Source organism: Saccostrea cucullata, unplaced genomic scaffold (genome assembly GCF_032062105.1).
Source record: "Saccostrea cucullata isolate Sc308-1 unplaced genomic scaffold, CSIRO_AGI_Scuc_v1 ctg3680, whole genome shotgun sequence".
NCBI lineage: Eukaryota > Metazoa > Mollusca > Bivalvia > Ostreida > Ostreidae > Saccostrea > Saccostrea cuccullata.
In genome coordinates this window covers 26,679-54,308 of record NW_026940671.1, presented here as the reverse complement: position 1 = coordinate 54,308, position 27,630 = coordinate 26,679, and the positions used below count along the sequence as shown (strand labels likewise).

The following is a 27,630-nucleotide window of genomic DNA, read 5'->3' as shown; positions in this document are numbered from 1 at the left end:
CCCCGAAAACTTATGTCCTAGCCCTTTAAGTCTTTGCTTTATTTCTTAAGGTAGTCCGATCCTCAGCTTTAAAAAATTAGCAGTTAAGTAATCAAAAATACTCATAAAAGTATCTCTGAATCCGGAAAGTTATGTAAATTTATCCACAGTATTTCTTTGAAGTTAAAGATTAAAGTTAATCATATTATATAGGGAAAATTGTCAAATCTCCAATGTTTTTGCAGAAAAAGCGAATTGGAATATCAGCAATGCATTTTCTAATTGCAAATTGATCAACAAATATATTTCAGGTTAAAAAACGATAGGTATCCAGGCATTCAGAGAAATTGTCATGATTTATTTGGTATTTTTTGTCTTTTATTTCCGTCATGTATTCTATAATACATAGTGTAAAAGGCTTTTGCTATGATTGCAAGACACCACAAATCACTTCTTATTTCATACCATGCTAATAAGCATTGGTATCTACGGCTGGATTCAAGAAAATCTTATTTCTCTAAAACTGTATTATTTTTTTTTCTTTTTATAGGGTAAAAATGTAAACTTTTATTAAACCTTTTCTAAGACTTCCAAAAACCTTGAATCTTATAAAGATGAATAAAATGAAAATTGTTGCATGAAAAAATTTCATTTTCAAGCTTCGTTTTGATGCATTTCAAATTAAATATCAATTTTTGGAGTTATCCTTCCTGGCTGAGGATCGGATATCCTTAATATCGTGTGTTCAGTCTTTACATACGTATGTAAAGACTGAACACAAGGTATAAAAACAAAGGTTTCACAATTGATATAGAAAAAGGCAGCCAAAAAAAGGACCCAATGATACTAGCTAGTAGATTAATCTGAATCCACGTTACTGTGATATACCGTATAAATACTTCAAAATAAAATATATATTTATTTATCTCCTTTGCTATGATCAGTTATAGGAAGCTCGTGGTCAGAAGTTAGCATGTGTCATTTAATGTTATTTTAAATGATAACTCAACTTTTCTATACACATTCTGGTTATGTCAGTTTGGTCCCTTTGAAAATTTTACTCATCTTGAGATGCCACCGTTTGCCTTTGGAAGACTGCAAATTGAGACCTCTACTCAGCACTAAGGGTCTTTAAGCACCGAGGGATCTTTTTATGCCAACATTTATTGCAACATGGGACCTCGGCTTATAAATACGGTTTCATCCGAAGGGCCGTACTTGCTAGCTGCACGTCATGCAGTAGGGTTTGAACCCACGAAATAAGGATCAACTCCTTCCTCCGCGAACCTCATGGAAACAATTTATCACTGCGTCACGTGGACAGTCATGAATCTGGTTAACACCAGATAAAATAAGTTTAAAAACGGAAACATTTTTTGTTTACAATAGGAAAAAAGGAAGATTACCTGTTGATACTGCATTAGACCTTGTAGTGAGCACAAATCATTAAATCAACAAGTAAAAGCAAGGGTACATGTAAGCGGATCAGAAAAAAACTCTGTCTAGCAAAGATGAAATAAAGGAGACACTGCAGCTAGGACAGATGTAGATGTTCTACGAAGCCCCTTACTCCACAAAATATTTTAAGTACTATGAAGGAGATTTTAAGTACTGTGAAGGAGACCTTAAGGCTAACTGTGCTACAACATATTCAAAAAGTGATGTACATCATACATGTACATGTACTTAGATTTCTAAAACGCCAAAGAATTTTCGGAAAAATTGAAAATTTCAAAACTTAAAAAATCAGTTGCATGACATCATGTGACATTAAAACGGTTTATACAACTATTCTTAGCATTAAGATGAAGAACTGGCTTTTCTGGCATCATAGAACAATTGTTCTTTTAATTTTTCAATCGAGAATGATTTATTATTGCCAAGATTATACATTGTTGGAAATCATTCTGATTCTGCACACAAGTACTCTACTATTTGTTAAAGGGGTAGGTTCCCTTTACAATATCGTTGGAGTTTTTGGAGACCAAGCCCAGGATCATAAAACAGACTTAGACTTAAGTCAAATTTTAAATCGCTTGTGAAATGTTTATTAATTATTGAACGAATTTCTAATTTTGCAGATAACAACACTTTAGTAAAGTAATGTTAAAAAATTTATTTTAATTTTTGTCTACTTGACAAATCAAAATGTTAGTACAGAATGAGTGTTTTGATGTAAGCTTTAGAAATTTCATGATTCTGGGCCTGGTCTTCCAAAAATCACTTGAAATTGCAATGAGAAGTATTTGTATTCTGTATTTGTATTTTTTCTATTCAAATGAAGCAAAATAAATCCATTTTAGTTGTAAAGAAGAAATCTCTTGTTGTGGCCATAAATGCATCATTTAGGTATGTGAACGATGTTTTCAAGACGATGATGATTTTGAGATTTTGAAATATCTAAAAACAAAAAAATTCAACAAAGCCTAGGACAAGAAGTATGCAAGTGCAATGTTTTTATCATTTTTCTACATGATCCTTGTTTGATATCTGTATGACTTTCTTGTAATTTCATCACATAATTGTTTGAGTTGGAAGTAAAAATGGTTAAAAATAATGATTTTCTGATGGGATTGACACAATTTCCATACACCAACTGTTTATATTTTATTTCTATTTTGACTTTATAAATTTCTATTAACTCCAAATAAAAGACTCCGCAGTGTCTGCAACATCAATTTCATTTATGCATGTTTAAGGCGTAAATGACCATCTAGACTGTAATAAACAACTACACTTTATGATAAACCTTTTCCATTGCCAACTTCCCGTGGATATCGGTGCAGCAATATCTTAATATCACTAGCTTGCATGTAGTGTGAAATATATGGAGATAACGGAGAGTATTCAAGCTGAAAATCCATTTAACAATATAGAAAACAGGAGCAGAGCAAACACAGACCTCCGAAAAATCAGAGGTGGGATCCGGTACCACAGAAGAGTTAGCATCCCCTGCCGACTGGTCACACTCGCCGTGTGCTCCTTGTCATGATCAAGAAATAATGGAAAAAGCCGTCGTCAATTCAGTGTGTAAATTCAAGTTAAATATCCAAATATGAAACAGATGTGTCAGACTCTGTGGTATCTTTTATCTCAAGCTCACCGGGATATATCGTATCAACATAAAAATGGAAATAACCGTTGTTATTGACAATACGTCGTCGATATATCGAAATATCGAGTTGAAGGCCAAGCAAGTGTTTTCTCCTTTTCGTGAATAAGATTTTGCACAAATTTTGCTTCATATGAATACAGAAATAGGTCTGCTAGTAACGGAGCGCAATTGGTAGTCATGGGAATTCCAATAAATTAAATTGCTGGAAGATGTGGTCTCTAAAAACCACATAGATACTGTCAATCAGAAACTCAAGCATCTTTTTGATGTCAACTTCAGGGTAATTGTGTACAATCAGAATGTTTTTAAACAAAATAATTTTGCAAATGGCCTATGATAATGTACATGTACAGTATGTAAATTTACGAGTTCCATTTTTATTGAAAAAGCAGCTGTCCATGATATGAAAAAGCCTGGAGTTTAATTTATTGTGAGGAATGGTTGTGTATAAAGTTGAAAAGTCGTAAGTTTTTAAGCTGTTTATTTTGATCAAATCTCATGATTTCAAATTGCCCAAAAGTTCCTTTGAATTTTTAAGTATCCAAATCTGACTTAGACCACTTCTCAAATATATTGTTGCAAAGTTCTCTTGAAGGTTCTCCTTTACTACTGTTAATATCGTAGTGATGAGTAAAGAAGGCTTGGTTGAACATTTACTGGACCCCGCTATGTATCATTCTTTGTAAGGATTTTTATGAAGTTTCGGAATCCAATATACGAGGGGTGTTAGAAAAGTTCGCGGACAAGATCTATTGTGAGCGCGCTATTTCCAAGAAACGGTCAAACTTTCCAGTTAAAATCTTAAACTATTTTCCAATAAATATACAAAAGTTTGGTGCTCTCTGTGATCATTGGAAAATATACAGCTTTTTTATTTAGTACGGAGCATGCTACATTTTGGCACGTTTACATCACAAAAACTCTTTATTAAAATTAAAAATTGCACAATTGTAGCGCAAAGAGATTTATAATATTTTACCTGTCGCTAAAGTCTTCATTAAACGTCACTGGGAGAAATTTTGAATTAACTTGGAGGGTATATGACTGTTTTATAACCATTTATAAATGATCAACGCGTAAAAACACAGCCAAAAATCGGAACGTCATTGAGCGTCATGGAGCACTGCACTACGTAAAAATTATGTGCAGACAGTAAAATTTCTCAAAATAGATTAAAATGTTCCAGATACTGCTGGGAATTTCCTACACATACAAAGGACAAAAGTTTTCAAATGGTTGTAGCTTTATATAAATGGGAGGATTAACATTTTGAATGATTAACTCCATCGATACTTCAGTACCCCCTTATCACATGGACGTTGTGCCTATATGGTTTTGCTTAGTTTCCATACCTGATCAATTTACTGTATAGGCATTTTAAAGATCTCAATAATATCCTAATCAGTGCAATCCGAATTAGTACAAAAGACATTATAGTAGAAAAAGTAACATGTCTTGATATAGATATTCAATTTTAAACTAGAAAAATGTAAGAAAAATCTGAAGAAAGATTTATAGAACTGCGACAAAGCTATAAATCTGGTTTCACGACGGCTTACGTCAAGTGATTGCTCCGTGAATCCTATAACCTCATAGTAAAAATCGTTGTAAATTTTCAAGATTTTAGTAAATGGACCTGGTATTTTACATACTAATAAACAAAATGTAGGAATTTATTCAGACATAGATCATACTTCTCAGTACACAATAGATATTCCGTAATTCAATGTGTCCGCGAACTTTTCTAACAACCCTCGTACAGTAGATATGATAGTTTAAATTCATTTCGGTTGTTTGGGATATTAAAAATATTCAAAACTGGCATATAATTTGAAGAATTTCTTTTTTAGAAAGGGAACTATAAGTTCGATTACCACTTGTAGAATTGAATCCAACTTCTTCTAAAATACAATTTATATAATGGGTCTTAATGAGGTATAATTGGAACAATAAACAATAGACTGTTAGAGACTTGATATCCAAAAGGTACGTGGATATCATCAATCAGAAAATTGAAACTTTTTGATATCAGTTTTGGGGGTACTTGTGGGTAAAATCTTTTTTTAAAATACAAAATAACTTTGCAAATGACTAATGACCAGGTTGGATTATTTACGAGTTCCATTTTTATTTTAAAAAAAACCCAGCCGTATATTTCAAAAATCTGGACTTTGATTTATCGTGGGAATGGTTGTTTAAATGTTTGAAGGTCGCATAATTTTAGTTAAATGATGTGATTTCAAAATTTCCGAAAATTCTTCAGAGTTTTTATGTATCACAATCAGATTTACACCACACCTCAGATCAATTGTTTCTGAGACAGATAAAAAAGTTAATAATACACTGAGTTTAAGGATCTCATTTAGTCAGTATTTTGCAAATTCTATGCATAGCATAATGACATTGATACAAAATTAATACATACACAACCCTATCATTAGGCTGTGCATTTTTGAGAAAAGTTTCACAACTAATTGTTATTTTATTGTTTTTTACATTAATTTTGACCACAAATTACTCCTTTTACCTGATCAAATCAAGACTATTTTAAGCAGCTGAGACTTGTTGACAGGATTTTTCCTCATTTACATGTTTACAAGAATTTCTGTATTTGCCTTGTCCACTATTTGTATTGTTCACAAGATCTACAAATACAATTTATCATCGAGTCAAATGCTGACTGACGTTTTTCATACTAATTGTTAGTCCATTATTTATACACTGTATTGAAGAAGGATTTTTCTTTTATTTCCCAATCATGACAAGGAGCACACAGCTGGTGTGAGCGGTCAGCAGGGGATGCTCACTCCTCCATGGCACCTGATCCCACCTCTGATGTTTTGGAGGTCCTTGTTTGCTCTGCTCCTATTTTGTATTGTTTTATGGACTTTGATATACTGTTCTTATCATATCCTCCATCTATGAGTTTAATCACTTATAGATACATATATACATGTACCTCATGTTTCTGTCATTCAAATGACTTAAAATAAAAACAAAGAACATGTATTTCTGAGACCTGAAAAAAATTTGTTGGTGAAAGTTTATTCACAAATATTTCAAAATTACATAACAGACTTTTAACAAAGATGAAATTTCAATCAAAGATTTAACAAAAAATATAACAATAAGAAATAAATATTTGTAAATATATGTATATTCAAAATAACAAAGCTTTGGTTCCTAGTTTTGTCTGGATATGTGTTCTACCTGAATCACCAGTTAAACAAGACTAACATTTCAAAATTCTGTTATATTTTTTAAATTAGAATGGGTGGTAGGAATTTTTTATAACAACTGCTTTCCGCAAAAAAAAAAAAAAAATCCAAAAATTATTAAATTCATCAGTTATAGACAAATAAAGGATTTCAAGAAATAGCATCATCAACAAATCTTGGATTTCAAATATGTAAATTAAAGTTTAACGAAACTTTAAATAAAAATACAAAATGGATTTCAGAAGGTGGGATGTACAAAATAACAGGATTTCAAGAAATATAGTAACAATTTAGTAAGAAAACAAAATAGTAAGAAATATAGTCAACAAATCTGGACTTCAATGTGTTCACTATATCTATACAAAAATGAATCAAAATTAAATTATATCAAATAAACTTAAGAACAAAATAACGAGATTTCAATAAATAAAAGTATCAAACTATATTATCAACAAATTTGGATTTCAATGCATAGATTTTAATTCTGCAAATTTAAAAAAAAATACAAAACATTATATGTAATCAAATAAATTTTTTGAACAAATGATAGAAAATAATCCATCAACACTTATAATACCCTGTCTTTAAAATGTGTTTTCTTTCTTTATAACTTATAGTTATATAAAACAAAACACAGGATTTTGAAAATTATTGTAGTCAGAAAAAAACTGGCTAAATAACAGAAGCCAATTGTTGAGATTCAAAAACCCTCCTACAAAACTCAATATATTTCAGGAAATGAAGAAAGATGGGCCTCAGGAGTAATTAAACATTAGTAAAGCTGCGTAGAATTGAGTGTTGTGTAAAGCAGAAACCAGTTCCCATGAGTATATTCTCAGAAATTATTGCTTTTTCAAAAGTGTTCCTCATCAATAAGAGCCAAATATAGCCATCATCAACAAGTGTAGGAGAGGTCAGTCAGTAAAGGTATTTCAAATTAAGTTTATAATCAACTGATGTTTTGCATTTGCTATATATTTATTTCCATTGGAAAAATCTACATTCTTTTCTGTCATGTTATTAACCTTATTCATATCCACTATGCTTCCTCAACTTCTTAACAAAGATCAATATACATGGAGATTCTTAAAATAAGCTGGTTTTACAAAAATCTGAATTTTTAATTGAAAATATTTCCAAAGATCTGAATTTTGAATTGAAAATAAATCTAAACACTTCAAAATGACAAAATAAATCAAAATCAGCTTATGAGATGACCAGATCTTTTTATATTGTTAAACATAACACTGACTAACCACTCCTATTGAAGACGTGAACAAAAGGCTATCATGGTTACTCATTATTTTTAAGAACTCGGTCAATTTCGTCCAGTAGTTCCTGAGTCTTGTCCCTCCCTCGTTTTTCCTCCCTGTACTGGTCTTCCTCCTCCTCACTCCTACCCTCCAGCATTTCCTCTAGGTCTTCCAACAACTTCTTATATAGCTCACTCTTCCTCTCCTTCTGGCTCTCAAACTCTCGATCTTCCAGTTGCCCATCCAGCTTCTCTTCCCCGAAATCAATGTCAAAAGCCCTCTCTTTTTCAGTGTTGACATCCTGTTCCTGGTAGGCCTTTTTCTTTTTGTCTCCCGTGTTTCTTTTGAGCTTTAGGTTCCGTGATTTCAGTAATTCTGTCTTCTCTATCTCCTCTACCGTTGCCAGGGGCAGTTTGTGAGATTGCTGGTTTCCTGTACTACGAGTTGCTGGTCTCTCTGTAGTTCCATAATAGATTACCTGGAATCTGAAAATTATACAAGGAGTTCCCATGAAAAATTTTCTGTCAGTTGTGTCATTAAATAAAACATATTCAAAATTAACTTCCTAGGACCACAAAAATGGTCTTTAAATTGCACAACAAGTAGCATAAATTTTCCTTTCTAAAAGGATTTCTCTACTTTGAGACAATGACAATCATTTCAACCATAATAAGCTTTTTCCTGAATCATTTTTCAAAAAAAATTTTTTTAGCATAAGACTCATAAGTACAAGTGCAAAAATATCTTGCAAAATGATCAACAATGAAATAGAGGATGATTCCTTTATGAACTGTAATTTTTTTTCTTGTAGTTCTGAACATCAATGAATTTGCTTGCATACATTTCTGTTTTCCAAAATACATCAAACTTACTTTTCCAGTTTTCCTGTATTTTCTGTGGTTGATTTGCGATTATCACACACTTTGACTCCCCAGTTTCCTGCGGGATTCTCCCCCCATTTGTGGACCGTCATAAATGTAAAGTCAATACCGTCCTTAGACTCATCATTCGTCCTGGTGGACAACATTTCTGACTCGGTTTTACTGGGAGAGGTCAGATAAATCTGCACATCACCACGGCGAGTGTGCTGTAATTTGACGTACAGCTGGACGTGTTCCAACTGAATTATGGGAGATCCCTCAGGGACGTATTGTACTGTTCTCGTTACACAGTCCCTGGTGGGTATGGGCCTGGAAAACCAAATATTCAGTTATAATTAGCGGGAAATATTTAATAAGAGTTTTGTTTCATGGTGCTGAATGAAGCTAGCTTTAAATTATCAGAATATATTTCAAGTACTTCACCAATAACTATCAATTTTTGAATAGATTCATGTAATAATATTGTAGTTGGGAATTCACCATTTAATATTAAAGAAATGGGATAAAGTAATGAACAAAACAAGGACAATAAAGATACCCACCTGTTGATCTCATACACCTGAGACTTCTGGATCTTGAGATCTGGGACGGTCTGCCAGTTTAAGGCAGCATTCACCATAGCCCCGCAGTCCATCACTCCAAACCCAAAGGAGTGGCTGACATGTTTCCCTGCCCCGTTAACAATCCAGGTGTGGTCCACGGAGGGGATCTTAGCGGTCTCCACGACAATGTGCTGCATATCTCTCCATGTCAAATCAGGGCTGTTAAACAAACCATTTATGTTAAGTGGATATATGTTACATTATTTCATCAGCCATTTAGCAGCTTGTTTAACAAAAAATATAACTTTTTAAAATTATATCTTAACATCATTCATCAAACAACACAAATCTCAAATCCAATTTATATATTTTCTTCTCTGAAGTTTCGTTTTATTTATGTTTTACAAAAAGGACATTTATATAATGAAAAGGTCTTTAATTAAAATTTTTCTGTAACTAGAGATTCTTACTTTGCCTCTAGGGCCAGGGCGGTACAGGCAGCAGCCAGGGGGGCGGCAGCAGATGTCCCCTCAAATCCCAGGATACAGCCCCCATTAATGTCTGTGGTCACCTGTCATTGTTAATCAATCATTTAGATCTGATTCACATTTCATCTATTTTAATTTGAAGAAAATAAAAAAATACTTTGGACAGCCTCTAAATCAGGAATAGTAACAATTTTTGAGGTTTGTTTGATTTTGATGGGTGAATCATAGAAATGAGAGGTGAAAAAATTGTAAAACCTGATAAGAGTTATCTTTCTTTGAAGTATGTGTGTATTTGTCTTGATTGAAGAAACTAAGTGAGTAAAATATCAAAGATTAAGTAGGTTTTTATCTGGTATCTTTGCAGAGTCTGAATATTAACATCATCAAAATAAGCAACAGCTTTTGCTCATATATATATTGAACTTTGTGCTACATACACTAATAACTTTACATGATCCTGTCTTACTAAACCGCAGTGATATTTATATACCAACCACTTTAATTTTGGGTTTTCCACCGAATTCCCCAGCTCTGATCTCCCCCCCACTAGGTACCACTGTCATGGTGGAGGCACACTTTTCATCAAAATAAGGAGCCTGGCCACGATCGGAGATGCTGCCCACAGATAAAGTGTAAGGTGAGGACACGTAACCATCACAACCACAGTCGTCGTCGTGGACACCACCATTTCCTGTTGCCCACACATAAATAGTGCCCTTACCATTTCTGCCCTGAAATTGAGTTTTAAAAAATTACCCCATAGGTATGGATATTACTGATGATATATGTAGGATCTCACATGATTTGTAGTTGGATATGATTTTTATCCAACAAGTTGTGTGTTTTATATCCCCGAGCCTTGGCAAGGGGATAAAAACACACGATTTGGATAAAAATCATATCTAACCACGAATCATGTGAGATTCTTTTTATCCCATGTTTTGTACACCACAGTCAATGTTTAACACTTATTTTATATAGGACTCCACTTCATTTTACTTCATCACTCTAACGCAAAACCCATTGTGACGTTTTCCGACATCATTTATATCATCATAAAGGGTTAAACATGGGATAACTAAAAGTTTGGAAACTCATTGGAAAGTACAACTGTCATAAATGTCAATAAATTTAAAGGGTTTTGCACTTTCATTAAACTCTTCAATAATTTTTAAAATTCACTTGTTGATTAAGTGATTTTTTTTTTCAATTTTTGTTTTAAAAAACATAATTATGTATTACATTAATCAAAAAATTATAATGATTATAAAGAAAATTTGCATTTTAGATTTAGTAAAAGTGTTCGTTTATTTTGTTAATTTTTTACCTTGTTGACCCCTGCCTCCAGAGCATCTAAGGTCGCGGGGCCTGGGCCCTCCAGTGTTCGTCCATCATCCCTTGGTCCCCAGGAGGCACTCATTATATCAATAAACTGGTTCTTAAAGTTGACTGCCTTGGCCTCTATCGTATCATACACAGCTCCGTCCAACATACGCACACCTGAAAACAGGCAGAGCAAATTTATAGGAAAAGGAGTATCAAATCATTTTTTCTTTTGCAAATTAATAGGCTGATTTAGGTAATATGCTAAAGATTGATTAGTAAATTTCTAAATAAATGAAGATATTTATTAACAATTCATCTGTTTCCATAGAATTCTTCCAAGATTTGCCACATTGTGAATAGCTCAGTTCCATTAAGACATCAAATAAGTTGAATTTTACAAATAAATTTTTCCGATAAAACTTACTGGTAAATATAATCATACTCTGATTGACAGCTTACCTCCTACTTTGGCATTATAAGCCACGCCCACACTACAAACATTATTGTTGGCTTCAGCTGCAATCTCCCCAGCACAGCGTGTTCCATGACTGAAAATAACAGTAATGTTAATTAATAATTTTGTTTTTAAAAGTTAACTTATATATATAGTTGGCAGTCTAATGTTTTCATAAATGTAATACATGTACATACAATTTAAAAAATAAATGGACTTTGTACTTCTATGGAACTTCAATGTTATCTTTATATTTTGGGATTCCATATAATCATAATCTACAGGTTGATAAGCTTTACTTGGTTCATTATCAATTGAAATCTTTCTCAAATTTCAAGAACATTACACTGTACACTAAACATGCTATATTAATACAAATGCAGCATTGACATAAATTGGTAGAAATTTTCTTAAAAACAAATCGAAATAAAATTCAAGAGAAAAAAAATAAAATAAAACAGCATAAGGATAACAAAGCATGCTTATTTCAAAACATCCAAAGCAGAACTAGACACAAATAAACAACTTGATTGGGAAGCACTCTGACAGTCTTGGTTTCTTTCCCATGTTGTTTGACATAAAATGAGAAGCATTGCTTTCATGTACAATATAGTCTCCATGACCATGCACAACTTTACAATACATGACCATCTGTGATTCAGCATGCTTTATATGTACTTTTGTTTTTACAGAACAGATCCTCTTGATATGTATATACATTACCTTTCCACAGGCTGGCATTAAATTGTAGAAATGAAGTTTAAATTATTTACATTAAATGAAGCAATTAAATATGTATGACATTTAATGACAATTTCTAAATAATTTCTTTGGTAATTAATATCTTTGATATGATTCTATCCTTTACTATCTTTGTTTGTTATACAGAACTGACCTATTTCCTGGAACTTTGGTGTTTGGCATAGGGTCGTTGTTCTTATCACTTTTATCATTTAAGTCAGCACTTGCAAAAGGAGACTGAAAAAAACAATTATGAGAATATTTTTCACATTCTCAAAATACTTGCACCTTCAAGTAACTCTGTTTTTGATAAATTTTCTTGCAAAGAACTTCATTGACAACTCTTTTCACATACAGTGTATTTAACTTAAACTTGTATGATTTTTTTTTATACAAGGAGCTTCGTATTCAGCAAATAATTAGCTTCTTTGTGATATATAACACAATGCCCACTCATTCTCACAATATTCCACAATATACATGCATATACATCCCAGTTTATGATACATGTATATTGCAAACTTAAAGCTAACTCATCTGTTATGTTTAAGACTCACATAGTTCCTCTGAAGATCTGGGTGGCTATGATCCACGCCGTCGTCTAACACGGTGATTGTGACCCCTTTACCAGTGTAACCTTGGTTCCACGCGACCTTGACATTGAGGTCAATAAATTTCTTTCCACCAGACTGCCCATAATTGTCCTAAAAAAATACGTTAAGTATAGAATACACAAAAGATTATCACAATTAAAGCTGATCGAGTTACTTATTTTTAAGCAGATCTACATGGAGTATTCAAATTGTCACATAAATCAAACAAAATTCTTATGAAACATAAAGTGGCTTCGCAGTAAAAATTATTAAGGCAAACATGCTTATATTGAATTAATGCTTACAGCAAGATAATTTTTATTCCATGTAGTTTTGAGACATATGAACTTAACACAAATAAAATTTTACATTCATATTGAATTAAAATTGTTCATTCATGACTCTCTAATTAAGCGTAATTTGTTGTAGATAAATCAGACTTGGAGGGGGGGGGGGGGGGGGACTTACACAATACCACTGGTCTTTATAGTAGGGGTCATTAAAGGACACCCCCTGGGTGCTAGTGAAGTCCCTACTGTACAGGTGGGACTGGGGGGCCCGGTAAAACTCTGAGGGGTCAAAGTTACGCTCTGGCATCTCCAGTTGTTTGTCATACAAGATCTCTCTCTTCTCACGAACCAACAGCTTCTGCTGCTGGACAAACTTCACCTGAAACAAAAATAATTTTATGTGTTTCAATAACTCTATATCAATAAATGGCAAAAAATTATATGAAGTTTCAATTAATTTTCTTTAAGAAAAATTTTATGAATTATTTGCTGGATAAATCAAGATAAGATGGCTTAATTGCCAAGAATATGATTTAGGAAATAACTTTCTTCTACAAATTTGGTTTATGTACCCGTTAATGCCGATTTAATGGCTGCAAACTGAGTTTTACATGTATCGGTGATGCTTAGGTAGAGCCAGTCAAACAGATGTTCGCGACCATTAAATCAGCATAAACAGTAACAAATATTAAATTACATGATTATTATTCCCATTCTAATGCAAACTTTGCATTATGTTTTAAGTCTACATCTTATTTTGTTGACTTTCTATGCAATATATATATATCATGGAGCATCACTATACAAGTATTATGACGTCGCAATAAAAAGAATTAATTCTCGTTATTGCTCCATTTTACTGTCTCAAACATTAGCGCATTAGCAAATCAAATTGTGCTTTACCAAAATAACTTGAGTACAAGTCTCTTTCATTTATAAGCATTAAATCAGAATTATGGATAACTGATCAGCTTACTCTAGAATCCTCCTTTAGTTTTTTAACATGATTTTCAGCACTTCTTTTGGATCTCCGTGACACTTCCTCATGTTCCAATAAATGGTAACCCAGTTCTTCTAGCTAATAACAACAATAATAGAGCATTATAAACACTTCAGAATGAACTAAAAACACAGCATTCCTTCTCACAAAACTTTCACTTAAAATTATCATAGAATTAATTGCTAAAGAAACATTAATTAGAAAAAGTTTATGGTTACAATGCACATACACTGTACATGTATTTCAATTCAAACTCCTTTGCAGCTTAATAATATCTAATGGCAACTAAAATTTCATAATAAAGGGACTCAAACCACATTAAAATTAAAATTTCATAATAAAGGGATTCAAACCACAAGTTTATCTTATTTTTGGCAGATCTTTGCAATCATAAATCCTATTCTACTTTTGAAAGAATCTTTGTTATATAATTTTTTTTCATCAAGCAAGATTGAAATAAGTTGTATTTTGTAACTAAGGCAGAAAAAAGAATATGCATAAAGAAGGAAAAAAATCAATCCTGCTTTAAAGGTCAACTACTTTACTGAAACGTAAGAGTTAACATTAATTGCCATTGACTGCAAATAGAACAGGATATATATATTGAAGTAATTTTAGTTAGCAATTTAAATCTTTTTTTCAATATTTGATATTTGATAACTGGATTTTGTGCTTCTTTTGACTATTCCAAAATGTCTTAAATGGACTACAACAGAGTCTGGCATTTTTTTCTCAGCCCTTTTCCATTCACTAATTACAAAATTATTTTCTATATCTTACTCTTCATCTGATAATTAATGTATGTCTAAAATATATAGATTTGCAATAAAAAAAAAAGTATCAATTACCGTAAAGGTAATCAAAATAATAATACTGTTTTTAACTTGACAATACAATTAATATTCCACTTTGTAAAAGATGTAGCCACTCACCTCATCTGTGACCTTGAACCCATGCTCAGCCGCCAGGTCATGGATGGCTGACCTTTTGTGGACCTTCACTAGGAATAGGTTAAGGTAGTCCGACTCCCCTTCCTCGGATGTGACAGGAAGTGCTGAACACGCCACCAGAGCCAGTAGGAGTAGGACCCACATTACTCTAACATACATCCTGTCATATAAACACAACTCATTTTTAAAACAATAATTTAACAAGAGCCCCACGGCCTTATAGGTCACCTGAGCATTATGCAACAACTTTCCAGTTACAGTGTATTGAATTTGATTCATGTTTTAAGCCAGATGCTATATGGCATTCACAATTTTGAAAGGGCACCATTGATCATCATAACAATAAACTTAGCAGTTGCTTAGCTTGGTTACTGAATACCCATATGCAGGGTAGGAGAACAAAAATGCATTCCAACTAATCAGTAATATTCATCAATAATCAGTAGTGCCCCTAACACTCTGACATAAACCCCTGACCCTAGGTTGCACAAACTTTTAAAAGGCACCCTTAAAATTGCCTATCAAAAAGTAAATAAATGTTTTATAAATACAAAGGACCAGATTTCAAACAATTCATTTTCAGTATATAAGTAGAGCCCCCCCTGACCCTGGGGCATTGAAATCCACAATTCTGCAAGATTAGGGACCTTGCTCATCATAACTATATAGGTAGTTCATCTGCTTCATACCCAGAGACAGAGAAGAAAATTTTCAAAAATTTAATGTATTTTCACTATATAATCAATAGAGCCCCACCCTAACACCAGAACCCCAGACCCTGGGGCAATGAAATTCATAATTTTAGAAGAGGCATTCTTGCTCATCATAACTATGCACTTACTTAGTTTATTTAATACCTAGGAGCAGAGAAGAAGATTTTCAAAGAATTCATGTATTTTCACTTTATAATCAATAAACCCCCCCCAAAGAACCATTGACGCTGGAGCCATAAAATTCACAATTTTTGTAGAGGCACTCTTGCTCATCATAACTATGCACTTAGTTACTTTATTTGATACCTAGGAGCAGAGAAGAAGATTTTCAAAGAATTCATGTATTTTCACCATATGATCAATAGAGCCCCCCCCCCCCTCCAACACCAGAACCCTTGACCCTGGGGCCATAAAATTCACAATTTTGGTTGAGGCACTCTTGCTCATCGTCACTATGCACTTAATTAATTTATTTAATACCTAGGAGCAGAGAAAAAGATTTTCAAAGAATTCATGTAATTTCACTATATAATCAATCGAGCCCCCCCCCCCCCAACACCAGAACCCTTGATGATATGGCCATTAAATTCACAATATTGTGTGAGGCACTCTTGCTCATCATAACTATGCACTTATTTAGTTTATATAATACCTAGGAGCAGAGAAGAAGATTTTCAAGGAATTCACATATTTTCACTATATAATCAATAGAGCCCTCCCCCCCACACACCAGAACCCTTGACCCTGGGGCCATAAAATTCACAATCTTGGTTGAGGAACACTTGCTTATCATAACTACGTACTTAGTTAGTTTATTTAATACCTAGGAGCAGAGAAGAAGATTTTCAAAGATTTCATGTATTTTCACTTTATAATCAATAGAGCCCCCCCCCCAACACCAGAACCCTTGACCCTGGGGCCATAAAATTCACAATTTTGGTAGAGGCACTCTTGCTCATCATAACTATTTACTTACTTGGTTTATTTAATACCCAGGGGCAGAGAAGAAGATTTTCAAAGAAATCATGTATTTTTACTATATAATCAATAGAGCCCCACCCTAACACCAGAACCCCTGACCCTGGGGCCATAAAATTCACAATTTTGGTAGAGGCACTCTTGCTCATCATAACTATGTACTTAGTTGGTTTATTTAATACCCAGGAGCAGAGAAGAAGATTTTCAAAGAAATAATGCATTTTCACTATATACTTATTTAGCCTCGCCCTAGCACTAGAACCCCTGACCCCAGGGCCATGAATTTCACAATTTTGGTAGAGGACTCAATGCTGATTACAATCATGCAAATAGTTTGACTGCTTGATGTCCAGGAGTAAAGAAGAAGATTTTTAAAGATTGCATTAATTTTAGTGGTCTTGGCCCCACCCCTCAGGCCCCAGGGGGGCAGGGATCATGAAATTCACAATTTTTGTTCCCCTTCACCCATAGATGCTTTGTGCCAAATTTGGTTGAAATTGGTTCAGTGGTTGCAGAGAAGAAGCTGAAAATGTTCAAATGTTAACACACGACACACGACGGACGACGACGGACGAAAACGGATAGCAATAGGTCACCTGAGTTTACTCAGGTGACCTAAAAATTCAACTAGAAAAAAATTAACACATTGGTCTCCTTCACTTGTACTTGTTATACATGAAATTAAAAAAAATAATTGAGAAAATTCAAATAAAAAATGTTGGAAATTTTTTTTATGAAAATAAATATCAAATGTTGAAAATTTTGAGCATAAATTCTGGATATAAACTGCAGTGAAAAATTGAAATACAAAACAAAACATTAAAATGTGTCCAGCTATGTAGCTTTACCATTTACCAGTCTTAGCCTTACTTTTTTTTGTTTTAATTTGAACTAATATACCCTAGATGTCTCAATATTTATTTTTTACTTTGAATTTTAGTACCTGAATCCGCTTGGGACATTATTGTCAAATAATCCACATTTTAATTTTTCCATATGGTAAACAGACCCGAAAAATTACTTTCACTTAAAAATCACTGAAATTTTGCAAGTAGAAAATATTTTACTCCAAAAACACTAAAAAAAGCACTTTCAAATACTCCAACAGTAGTTCAGTTTTAACTATTGTTTAATTTCCCATGTAGACGTGGCAGCCTAATGTCATCCAATAAACTTCCTATCATAAAATGTAGAAACACTGAGAGTACAAATCTTATTCTTTCATTGTCATTTATTTTTCTAATGTGCACGAATTTAAATGCCTCGAAGGTTCCCACAGGTAAGAAAATGGTTCAAGATTATGAAATGTGTTAAATAAGAATTGGCATTGTGATAGCTAATAGAGACCTTTCTCAGGCGACCTTAAAATTAGAATTTGGGGTATCTTTAATACAGGTAAAGCCATAAGCACACAAAATGTTCTACAATACCTATTGTGCACCCCTTTAAATCCCTTTGCCCATTATACTTACGATTTCTCTTATCTTTGCGGCCCCTCTCTCCCCCGCTTCCTTTACGTCAGAGTTTAAACGTCAACATGGCCAATTATTAAGACTTTGTTTACTTAGACTGCCTATCTGTTTAACTACCTGAAAAAAGAAAACTAAATATAGAGTTTCAAATCATGCATGGCAATACACTGAGCTACCAGCTCATTTTGAAGCATGAATGCCTGAGGAACAGAGAATTATCTTGATATCTGTTGAACTTTTCGTCAACATAGGCGATACATCAGTTACCTGCAAAGGTATATCCTGGTAATGGAATATACCTGGTCATGCCTCATTGAATATCAATATAAAATGTTTAGGGTTTGTGAAATAAAATTTGTGTTTACTTTTCAATAGATGTATTTATTTCTTATGTGTAAATTTAAATGAAAACATGTTAATTCCTTTGAGCACAGTAAAGAAGTACTCATAATCATGTTACAGTATTATCTTAGCTTCAAAGGGAAAATGATGTGACCTTCTCATGTTCTATAGTATAACCCTTATATTCCTTGAAGGCTGATTTTAAGATCATAAATAGAAGTACATGTACATAAAAGACTTCTATATCTATGTACTCCAGAACATGTATAAGCTCACATATATGCCACATACATGTATATGTAGGGACTAAACAGGAATATCAGAAAATTTATCAGAACATTCATACAAATAAACAAACAAATCACATAATTCAACTATATATGTACACATGAGTTTTTCTGACTGTGATATGTGATATGTTCATATAACAGATAATATGATGTAGTGATATATGTGACTAACAGTGGACGACAGCTTCATGCATCTTATTCGAAGAAATAATTTATTTTTTATATCTTAATCTAGAGCTTTCACTTCAAATAAATTTTCAAATGAGACTGAAATTTTGATTTTATCACAATACAACACCATTAAACTTGTCCCATTTGTCCTAATCTGTATTATACAAAGAAGGTATAGAAAATGTAATTCTTAAAACACTCATTGTGTTACATGGAAGCTCAGAGCTTTTCATATTCCCTAAGGTTCCCTTAACTGGATTGATTTCTAAATTTATCAATACACTACATGCATGCTTATTTGACAGTCACAGATGAGGCTCATACATGTAATACCTTGGCCTTCAATTAAGATTCATTAAAAAACCTGGAATGTAATAAAAAAGTCTTGAATCCAACCACTTTTATTCAGTTGGTCAATTTTTTCAGGAAAAGCAACACAATCAAAGTCTAATCAATCAAAGTATAAAATAATAAAAAAAAAAAAGCTCCCATGTGAGTAAAGGATCAATAAAATTTTACGGAATCATAATTTACGACATAATAATTTCTCTTTCAAGAATAGATACAATTCTATAATATTGTTGTTTCAATTTTATGAATTTGTATGTCCATGCAATTTGCAGTCTGGGTAAATAAGTATTTTAAAAGTATGACCAATTAGCTGGGGGGTGTACGTACTGTGGCTCAAACCTGCAACCATCAGATTTAAAATCCAACGCTCTAACGACTGAGCTAAAGGGTTAACCCACTAGCTAGTGCTAGTAGGAGCGTGGCCTCACTATTTACATGTACAACACCTGGCCACTTTCAACTCTGTTACAAAAGGAATGAATATTTCCAAGGAGTTATGCTCAACTTTAATAAACTGGAATTCTTTTAAAAAATAATGTGTTTAAAAAAAGTTTTATTTCCCAGGGCTCTCACACCACTTTTTGGGACTGGGGCCGGGGCCGTTCAAGTTGGGAAAATTACCATCATTTTGGGAAAAGTTGGATAACCAAAATTCATTTTAAAAAATCCTCAAATTTTGCTTTTCTAGCATTTTGTCATCTATTTAACTCTGGTTTTGAATACAGATCAAACATGGGTACGTAGGCTATTTATGAAAGTACATTAGCTTTGTCATTACTGTCTTTGAGTGTTGATATTGTGGTTATCTGTCATTCTGAGTGACAGTCGCTAGTCACATTGTCCCGAATTTCCTCGATCACATGGACAAAGTTGCTTACCAATACAGCGCGAGACTGATCATGCCAAAGCGTGCATGGGTTTGTTTCTACGTGCAGCTTACTAATATTTAAGTGAAATGTCTTTTTTTGAAAACAAAATGACGTTTTTTTGTCGAAACTACATGACAAGATACTCTGAACTCATAGTAAACATTTCGGTAAAAACAATAACCTGGTTCCCCGAACTTTTAAATGCATTTGTGCGAACTAATAAAATAGTGGTACAGTTTCACTTTCATTTTCAAGTGTGTTTTGTTTGGGTTTTTTTTTTTTGCGATTAAGTTTCATGGACTTTTATTTTTTAATTAATATTTTGCTATGAAAATTGGGAAATTTACATCTTTCTTTTGGGAAAAAAGTATTTTTTTTGCATTGGGAACGGGGCCGTTGAACGGCCCCAATTTTAGAGAATCGAGAGCCCTGCTTCCTGAGTGAACAGTGGGATAATCAATGATTTAGAATCAATGAACCTGTCTCAAAACATGTTAATAAATTGATTGATTGATTGTATGTTGTCTAACGTCCCTCTCGAGAATTTTTCACTCATATGAAGATGTCACCGTATGCCAGTGAAGGGCTTCAAATTTGGACCTATACTCCGCACTCAGGGCCATTGAGCAGTGGGGTTCTTCAACATGCCAATACCTATGGCAACATGGGACCTACGTTTTTAAGGTCATATTCAAAACACCCATGACTTTCACTTCTAATGCCAAGCGTTTAGCTAAGGAACAGTCACTACCTATGTTTACGTCTTAAGTTTGATGCTGCGCCACGAACGAGAATCAAACCCAGGACTAACGATCATGAAGTGAACACTCTACCACTAAGCTACAGTGGCGTGCCAAAAGTGAAGATAATTTTATTTTTTCTCTATATATTTCATTGAAAACAACATTTTGTAAAATCATAGGTAAATGGTCAATTTTTGTCCAATCTAATTATTTATTTCAGTACTTAAACCAGAAAATGTGTAGTTATCTTTCTTTAAAAGATCATTCCACGTTTAATATGTAGTAAAATATAGTTCATCACTAAACATCAGTTCTAAAATTTAAGATCAATGTTGACTATCTAATTCATTGTGAGTATATGACTTAAAAATTCATGTCACACTTAAATTACAATATTTTTAAATTATCATTGCTTATCAGATAAAAACTTTTTTTTTTAACTACAACAATTTCTTGGATTATCAAGAAATTTTTGATAAAATCTGTCAAGAAATGTTGTCATACCAGCGATTTTACAAAATATTGTTTTTAATGAAATATATAAAGAAAAAATAAAATTATCTTCACTTTTGACACACAACTGTACCATGACCAGTTAGTTAATAAACTGAAGTAAGAGTGTTTGTTATAAATTGAAGTAAGAGAAATATGCATTAATTCATTTCAAAATATCAGGCCTAATTATTCTGTTTATCTGAGTTCCTATTTACAAAGGCCCTAGTTTGGCTATAATTTATCTATAGGGAATTTTTAAAATATCTTTGTGGATATATATATGCATATGTTTAAGATTAAAAGAAATAGTTCTCTATTCACTTGTCCAACTGTTTATCAACTGGTTATGGTATTTATTGCAATACATTAAAATTAACCACATTAGACTCTATTTAAACCTCGCCAAATTATGTTCACAGTCAAAAAGTATAAACATAATATAATATTATTAGTATCCAGGTACTTATTAATTAGGTAAATTAACTAAATAGTTAATTAAGTTACCTACCAATTACCAAACCACTCGTCCAAACAAATGTTTTTATTATTTTGGTATCTCGAGCCCGATTTATTTTCCCACGTGAAACCACGTACTATGAGTATGATTAGACACCGACAAACCTACTTTTTGTTTCACAGTTATAAACAAATTAAGAATATTCGATTCACTCACCCAGGCATATACTGGAACATGACAGAAGCTGTTCACGACACGGCGAAATCGGGATTTGTTGATGTAAGGATGTGAAACTTTCATATAAATATGTATTATTGCATGGAGTAAAACTGCTCAATCTCCTTTACTTTTTCCGTTTTGGCACCAATGCACGGTGGCAAAAACAATCTTGTTATACTTATGCACATCTTGAATTAATGACACCAAGTAAATCTACTAACTGGAAACCACTGGTCTGAGGTGACCCCAGTAGAAGATTTAATTAAGGATATACATGTACTCATGATGTAAATTAATTAAGATATGTTTTTAACAAACAAAACATTATATTTTAGGGAGAAAATTATGACAGATTCCGCCCCTCTTACACAGATGAAGTTGTAAAGTTGATATCCTCAATCATCACAGAAACTCAAACAGATAAAGGTATAACATTCTTGAATTATACCCACCCCCACCCCACCCCACTTAAACAGCAGGAGGGTATGTAGTGGTTGGGATGTCCATCTGTCTTTACGTCAGTCCATCCTTCCCTCTTTCTGTCTGTCTGTACGTCTGTCTGTTCCACTTAAATGCTTTGGAGAACCGTCTCTTATCCGCAACTCCTCTTGTACCACTGAATGAAATTCACTGAGACTTTCAAAGAATCTTTGTTACATAGTGCCATTGTGACCTCCTCTTTTACTTTTTGATCGGACACATATTTTGAGAACAAAACCTGGACATAGCCATTCTCTCTATGTAAAAGTATAATAATTTTTTGGAGAAGTTGCGAATAAGAGATAGATACCCTTTAATAATTAATTTTAATATTTCAATTTCAATTCTTTATTGGCACTGAAGCACATATTTATATACAGGAATGGGTTGTTAGCCATATACATGTATTGCAAGATATTATACTATTGTAAGCTTGTTTCTAATATCAAAACAGTCTCTGATATATAGACAGATTTGTTTCGTAACATAGATACAAAGTTATGTGGATTAAGCAAACAGGATAAGTTATTAACATCTAGTAACCTTGAATACTTTTTCCTGACATTTTTATACACAGGACAATCAAGTAAAAAGTGTTTTTCATCTTCAACAAGAGTTTTACATTTGAAACAAAATCTATAATTATTGAAGGGTATCCATCACTTATCCACAACTTCTCCTATAAATGAATGATACTTTCACAGATTCTTTATTACATAATGCCATTTTGCACCTACTATTTTACTTTTTGATCCGACACATATTTTGGGTCTCCCAGAGCAAAACACGGACTTTGCCATTATAGCCATTTGGGAGGCAGGAGTATCATTTAGTGAGCTCATTGCTCACAATACCTCTAGTTTCGTTCTGCAGTCAATGACTCAATGATACATTAAATTACAATAAGATCACCTAGGTTTCATCACGTTTTTAATGGAATGGCATGTGTTTCTGAATGGAAGCCGGCATATAACATCTTTAAAATGATTTTTAATACTTTTGGTTCAATAGAATTCTGCAATTGTTCCATACATGTACTACATGTACACATTTTTGTTTAATTTACAGAGGATAATGTAAAGTATGATTGTGTGGAACTTGGAGCAGGGACAGGGAAATTAACACAGAAATTAATTAAAGAGTTACCAAAGGTACATACTTATGTTCACGTTGTAGTCTGAATGTAAACTTTGAAGATGCAAAGATTGTTACAATTTTCCCATGCAGATAGTCCAGTTTTATCAAACCCAAATCAAAACCCTATAGCCAGTGGCAAGATAATTGAAAAAAATATTTCTTGAACTGAAGGTTATGTAGAATTGCAACAATTCACAACAAATTGAATGTTTAGTAGTTTTGAAATGCAGCACAGTTCTACAATCAAAAGAGAGAGAAAAAATTCCCATTAAACATAAACAACAAACAAATAGTAATTCCACTCTACAGCAATGACATTTGACAAATATTTGAAAAGGACTTGACATTTTCCTTTAAATATTATTTAATTTTTTTCTGAATTCTTTTCAGGTTGAAAAATATTTAGCTACAGAGCCCATGGATGGATTTCAAAAGATGTTAAAACAGAATTGTCCTGGAATAGACACTCAAATATGCACTGCAGAAAAAATTCCAGTTCCATCTGAATGTGTGAAGGTAGTTTTTATTTACTAATCAGTAAGTCTTTGATGAATTTTATAAAAGTTTGCTAGTTTTTAAATTATGTTGGTGATTGTGTTTCTTTTTATCTCTTTCAGACTGTACTAGCTGCCCAGTGTTTCCATTGGTTCGCTAATACGACGTCATTAGATGAAATAAATAGGATTCTTATTCCAGGCGGAAAATTCTGTAGGAACATACAATTTGTATAATGGACATATGAATTGCTCATTGTAGATGTAGTGTACATGTGATAATCAAAGAGTAGATAAGTCATTATGTCTGCTAAAATAGATTTTATTTAATTTATATTCCTATAAACTTCACTTGAAGTCAATATATGAGACCAGACTCAATTTTTGAGTCTTAAAGGACTTCTTTCAAAATTGTAAACTTGTGAGAATTTAACACAAAGTTTTTGAAAATCAATGTAAATCACTATAAATGGAAGAATCATGACATATTGACATCAGAAGTCCTTCCTGAATTTTGTTGACAGTAATGGTGTGGAATAACAAAGACTGGAAAGTTCCGTGGGTTAAGGACATGGAGGGAATCCTAACACGTTACTATGGCGACACACCACGAGCTGTATCTTATCAATGGAAGGAAGTGATAGAAAAATGTCCTCATTTCCGCTGTGTGCGACATGAAATCTTACCTGGCACACTGTTAAAGGTGAGAAAAGTAATGTGTTTTAATAGCTCAAGAAATACATGGTACTTAAAACAGTCAAATCATTTTAGTTCCATATGCCATTTTTTCTAGCTAAACCTGAGAACCATTTATGTATTCATGTACCTATAATATGCATATAGTTCATCTTTGTACATTGAATGTTTCTCCTTTATCTTTAGAATATACTATTAAAAACAATAATTTCTAATGAAACTATGAATTGACATAGAAAAGGTCTACAAAAGTAGAGTTTATATTGTTGATTATAAATACAAAACTTTTTAGGGGTGTCGGAATGATGTACTTGGACATTTCTGCTCCATAAGTGTCATTGCTTCCCTTGATGAAAACGAGAAATTAAAAGTCAGAAGTGAGATGGAAGCAGTTATGGATAAACATAGTTTAGCCAAAGGAACTGATGACATCACTGTCCCATTTAACACTGAACTGTATGTAGCTGAGAAGCTTACCAATAAATAGAAAAAAGCTTTGTAGTGTGTTGATGACAAAGAAAAATGAAGAACAGATTGTGCCAAAGACAAGTAAGCATTCCTTGTCAACCCGTCACACATGCCTTGATTGGGCAAACTGGTAATTCTGTAGAAATTTAGATTTGTAAATAATGGCCTTACAATTTGTATGAAAAACAAGTCAGCATTTGATTTAAGTTGCTAAATTCTGACTTTAAATAAGACAGTTGATATTTCTGTTTCGTCAACTTGTTTGGCAATAGCTTGCCTAGTTAAAGAAATGCATCGTATGTAGAGCACACTCTTGCCTATCAAATCAACTGGAAGACATTAACTGTATTTGCAGGTGATCTATCTGAAACAATCCTTCTAAATGTCATGTTCCTCTTTTCATTTTGGAGAGTAGCTGCAGAACTGTGGCACTCTGGTTTTATATATATTAGTCTTTGACCATAACATTACAGATAAAAAAAGTGCAATTTATGCGCAAGAAATTCTCCCCAACAGTGCACAAAAATTCGCACCCCATAAATTGCACATTTTTGTGCACTGTTGGGGAGAATTTCTCCACTTCCCAGCATTGGTCAATCAACTACCTTTCAATCCCTTCTTAACCAATCTGTGTATTTTATCCACCTCCCAACCCTTTAAAGTCAAGTCTACTGGTGATAAACTCACTTAATTTGAATTTTCTGCAATCCAACAGACAATACAAGACAAATGAGTTTATCGCCTGTAGAGTCGAAGGGCTGAGAGGTGGATAAAATACACAGAATGGTTTAAGGGTGTGTTTGCAATTTGGGAATGTGGACCAGTGCTAGGAAGTGGAGAAATTCTTCCCAACAGAGCAAAAAAAATCTTGTGCTGTAAATTGCACATTTTTTTGCTTCAAGTGATCTGTATAACATTATGGTCAAAGACGTATATAAAATCATAATACTTCAGTACTGCAGGCCAGCTATTTCAAGGAGAGCAGGTTTTCCAATACAAGACCAACAATATTTTGGTTTGATGACAACGTCTCTTTTCTTTTGTTCAAACATTTATTAAGCATTCTGGTAGATTTCCTTGTTAAATACTGTACCAATATTAATATATGAATTTGTTCAACTTTTTATATATTTATACATATATGCAAAATGCATCAATTTGTTTACTTTTGCAAATACTGAATACATTATATAGCATGTTTAACTGTGACAATATAAATGTGTAATTTAAATGTATAGGGAGAGGGCATTATAAGTTTTCAGAACTTGTGCTCAATCCTACGGAAGCCCATTAGTGCCAACCTCTATATATCAAGGAAAAGCAATATATATAAGCAAACCTCTATATATAAAGAAAATGCGATATATATAAACAGAACCTCGATATATATAAAGAAAATGCGATATATATAAACAGAACCTCGATATATATAAAGGAAATGCGATATATATATAAACAGAACCTCGATATATATAAAGGAAATGCGATATATATAAACAGAACCTCGATATATATAAAGTGAAATGCGATATATATAAACAAAAACTCGCTATATATAAAGAGAAAATTTTCCATGGCGTGACCTTTACTGACCTTTATTACATCAGTGATGCCCCCAGCATCCCACTGAGAGGCTCCTTGTCTTAATACATGGCATCACAATTCATGTTTGAACGCAAACTTACAAGATGAATAATTGTCAATCTTGTGGTGCAGATGATCAAAGAGATATCTTTTGCTCAATTTGTGGCGAAAAATTGGCTTCGGGAAGACAAGATGGTGAGTGTGTATTCAAATACGTTAATTTTTTGTACATTTTATTAATATTAAATTACTAGTTTACAGTTGTTATTAGTTTTACACGTTTTTGTATATGTTTTGCATAATTCCCGGAGAACTTTAATAGCGGGCTTGTATGATGGGACGATTCCTGTTTCTAATACATTTGAGTGTGTTTATATAATATATTTTAAAAGTATTAACAACATTAATTTTCACAACGTATACATAAGTTCTGTACACTCTGTTCACATCCTCTCACATACATAAAATACTTCATTTTATGAAGCGTTTAGTTACATAACATCAAATTGTCAAACTCTCGCACGACTCCCAAACGATACAATATCGTGTTATTCTCTCTCTCTCTCTCTTTCTCTCTCTTTCTCTCTCTCTCTCTCTCTCTCTCAGTTTAGCATCAAGATAGTCATATTACGGAAATCAGTGCCACAAAGTTAACCCCATTCTTTAATTCCGTAATCACCCTGGTGTCCTGCAGAGAGGCCAGTTTCCCACTTTATCATCAATAAACAAGTGCAGCAGAAGATTGGTATAAACATATGGTAAACAAGTGAGCGAATTTCTAAAAGGTTTTGGTTTACTTAACAGCTAGTTTGACATGAGCACAGTAATTATTGTGTATTGA

The 27,630-nt window shown here is 33.1% G+C and overlaps 2 protein-coding genes across 3 annotated transcripts; one reads left to right on the top strand and one right to left on the bottom strand.

Moving 5' to 3' along the window:
• Positions 1 to 6,866: 6,866 nt before the first annotated feature.
• LOC134255975 (PC3-like endoprotease variant B) lies at positions 6,867 to 18,141 on the bottom strand. Of its 2 annotated transcripts, none has more exons than XM_062738575.1 (13): positions 17,994 to 18,141; positions 14,813 to 14,990; positions 13,857 to 13,958; positions 13,059 to 13,259; positions 12,555 to 12,701; positions 12,152 to 12,234; positions 11,262 to 11,350; positions 10,804 to 10,976; positions 9,971 to 10,207; positions 9,459 to 9,559; positions 8,989 to 9,207; positions 8,438 to 8,755; positions 6,867 to 8,050 (listed from the first exon to the last, which is right to left on the bottom strand). In XM_062738575.1, exons 2-13 carry the CDS (start codon positions 14,987 to 14,989, stop codon positions 7,606 to 7,608), a joined length of 2,292 nt encoding a protein of 763 aa, XP_062594559.1. In that variant the 5' UTR covers position 14,990; positions 17,994 to 18,141; the 3' UTR covers positions 6,867 to 7,605. The 2 variants fall into 2 exon arrangements, with proteins under 2 accessions (XP_062594559.1, XP_062594558.1); XM_062738574.1 differs by lacking the exon at positions 17,994 to 18,141 and adding an exon at positions 17,465 to 17,787.
• A 3,694-nt stretch (positions 18,142 to 21,835) lies between these two features.
• LOC134255976 (uncharacterized) lies at positions 21,836 to 25,234 on the top strand. Its single transcript, XM_062738576.1, has 7 exons — positions 21,836 to 21,990; positions 22,266 to 22,356; positions 23,479 to 23,561; positions 23,938 to 24,063; positions 24,165 to 24,255; positions 24,566 to 24,744; positions 25,030 to 25,234. Exons 1-7 carry the CDS (start codon positions 21,850 to 21,852, stop codon positions 25,222 to 25,224), a joined length of 906 nt encoding a protein of 301 aa, XP_062594560.1. The 5' UTR covers positions 21,836 to 21,849; the 3' UTR covers positions 25,225 to 25,234.
• The last annotated feature ends 2,396 nt before the right edge of the window (positions 25,235 to 27,630 follow it).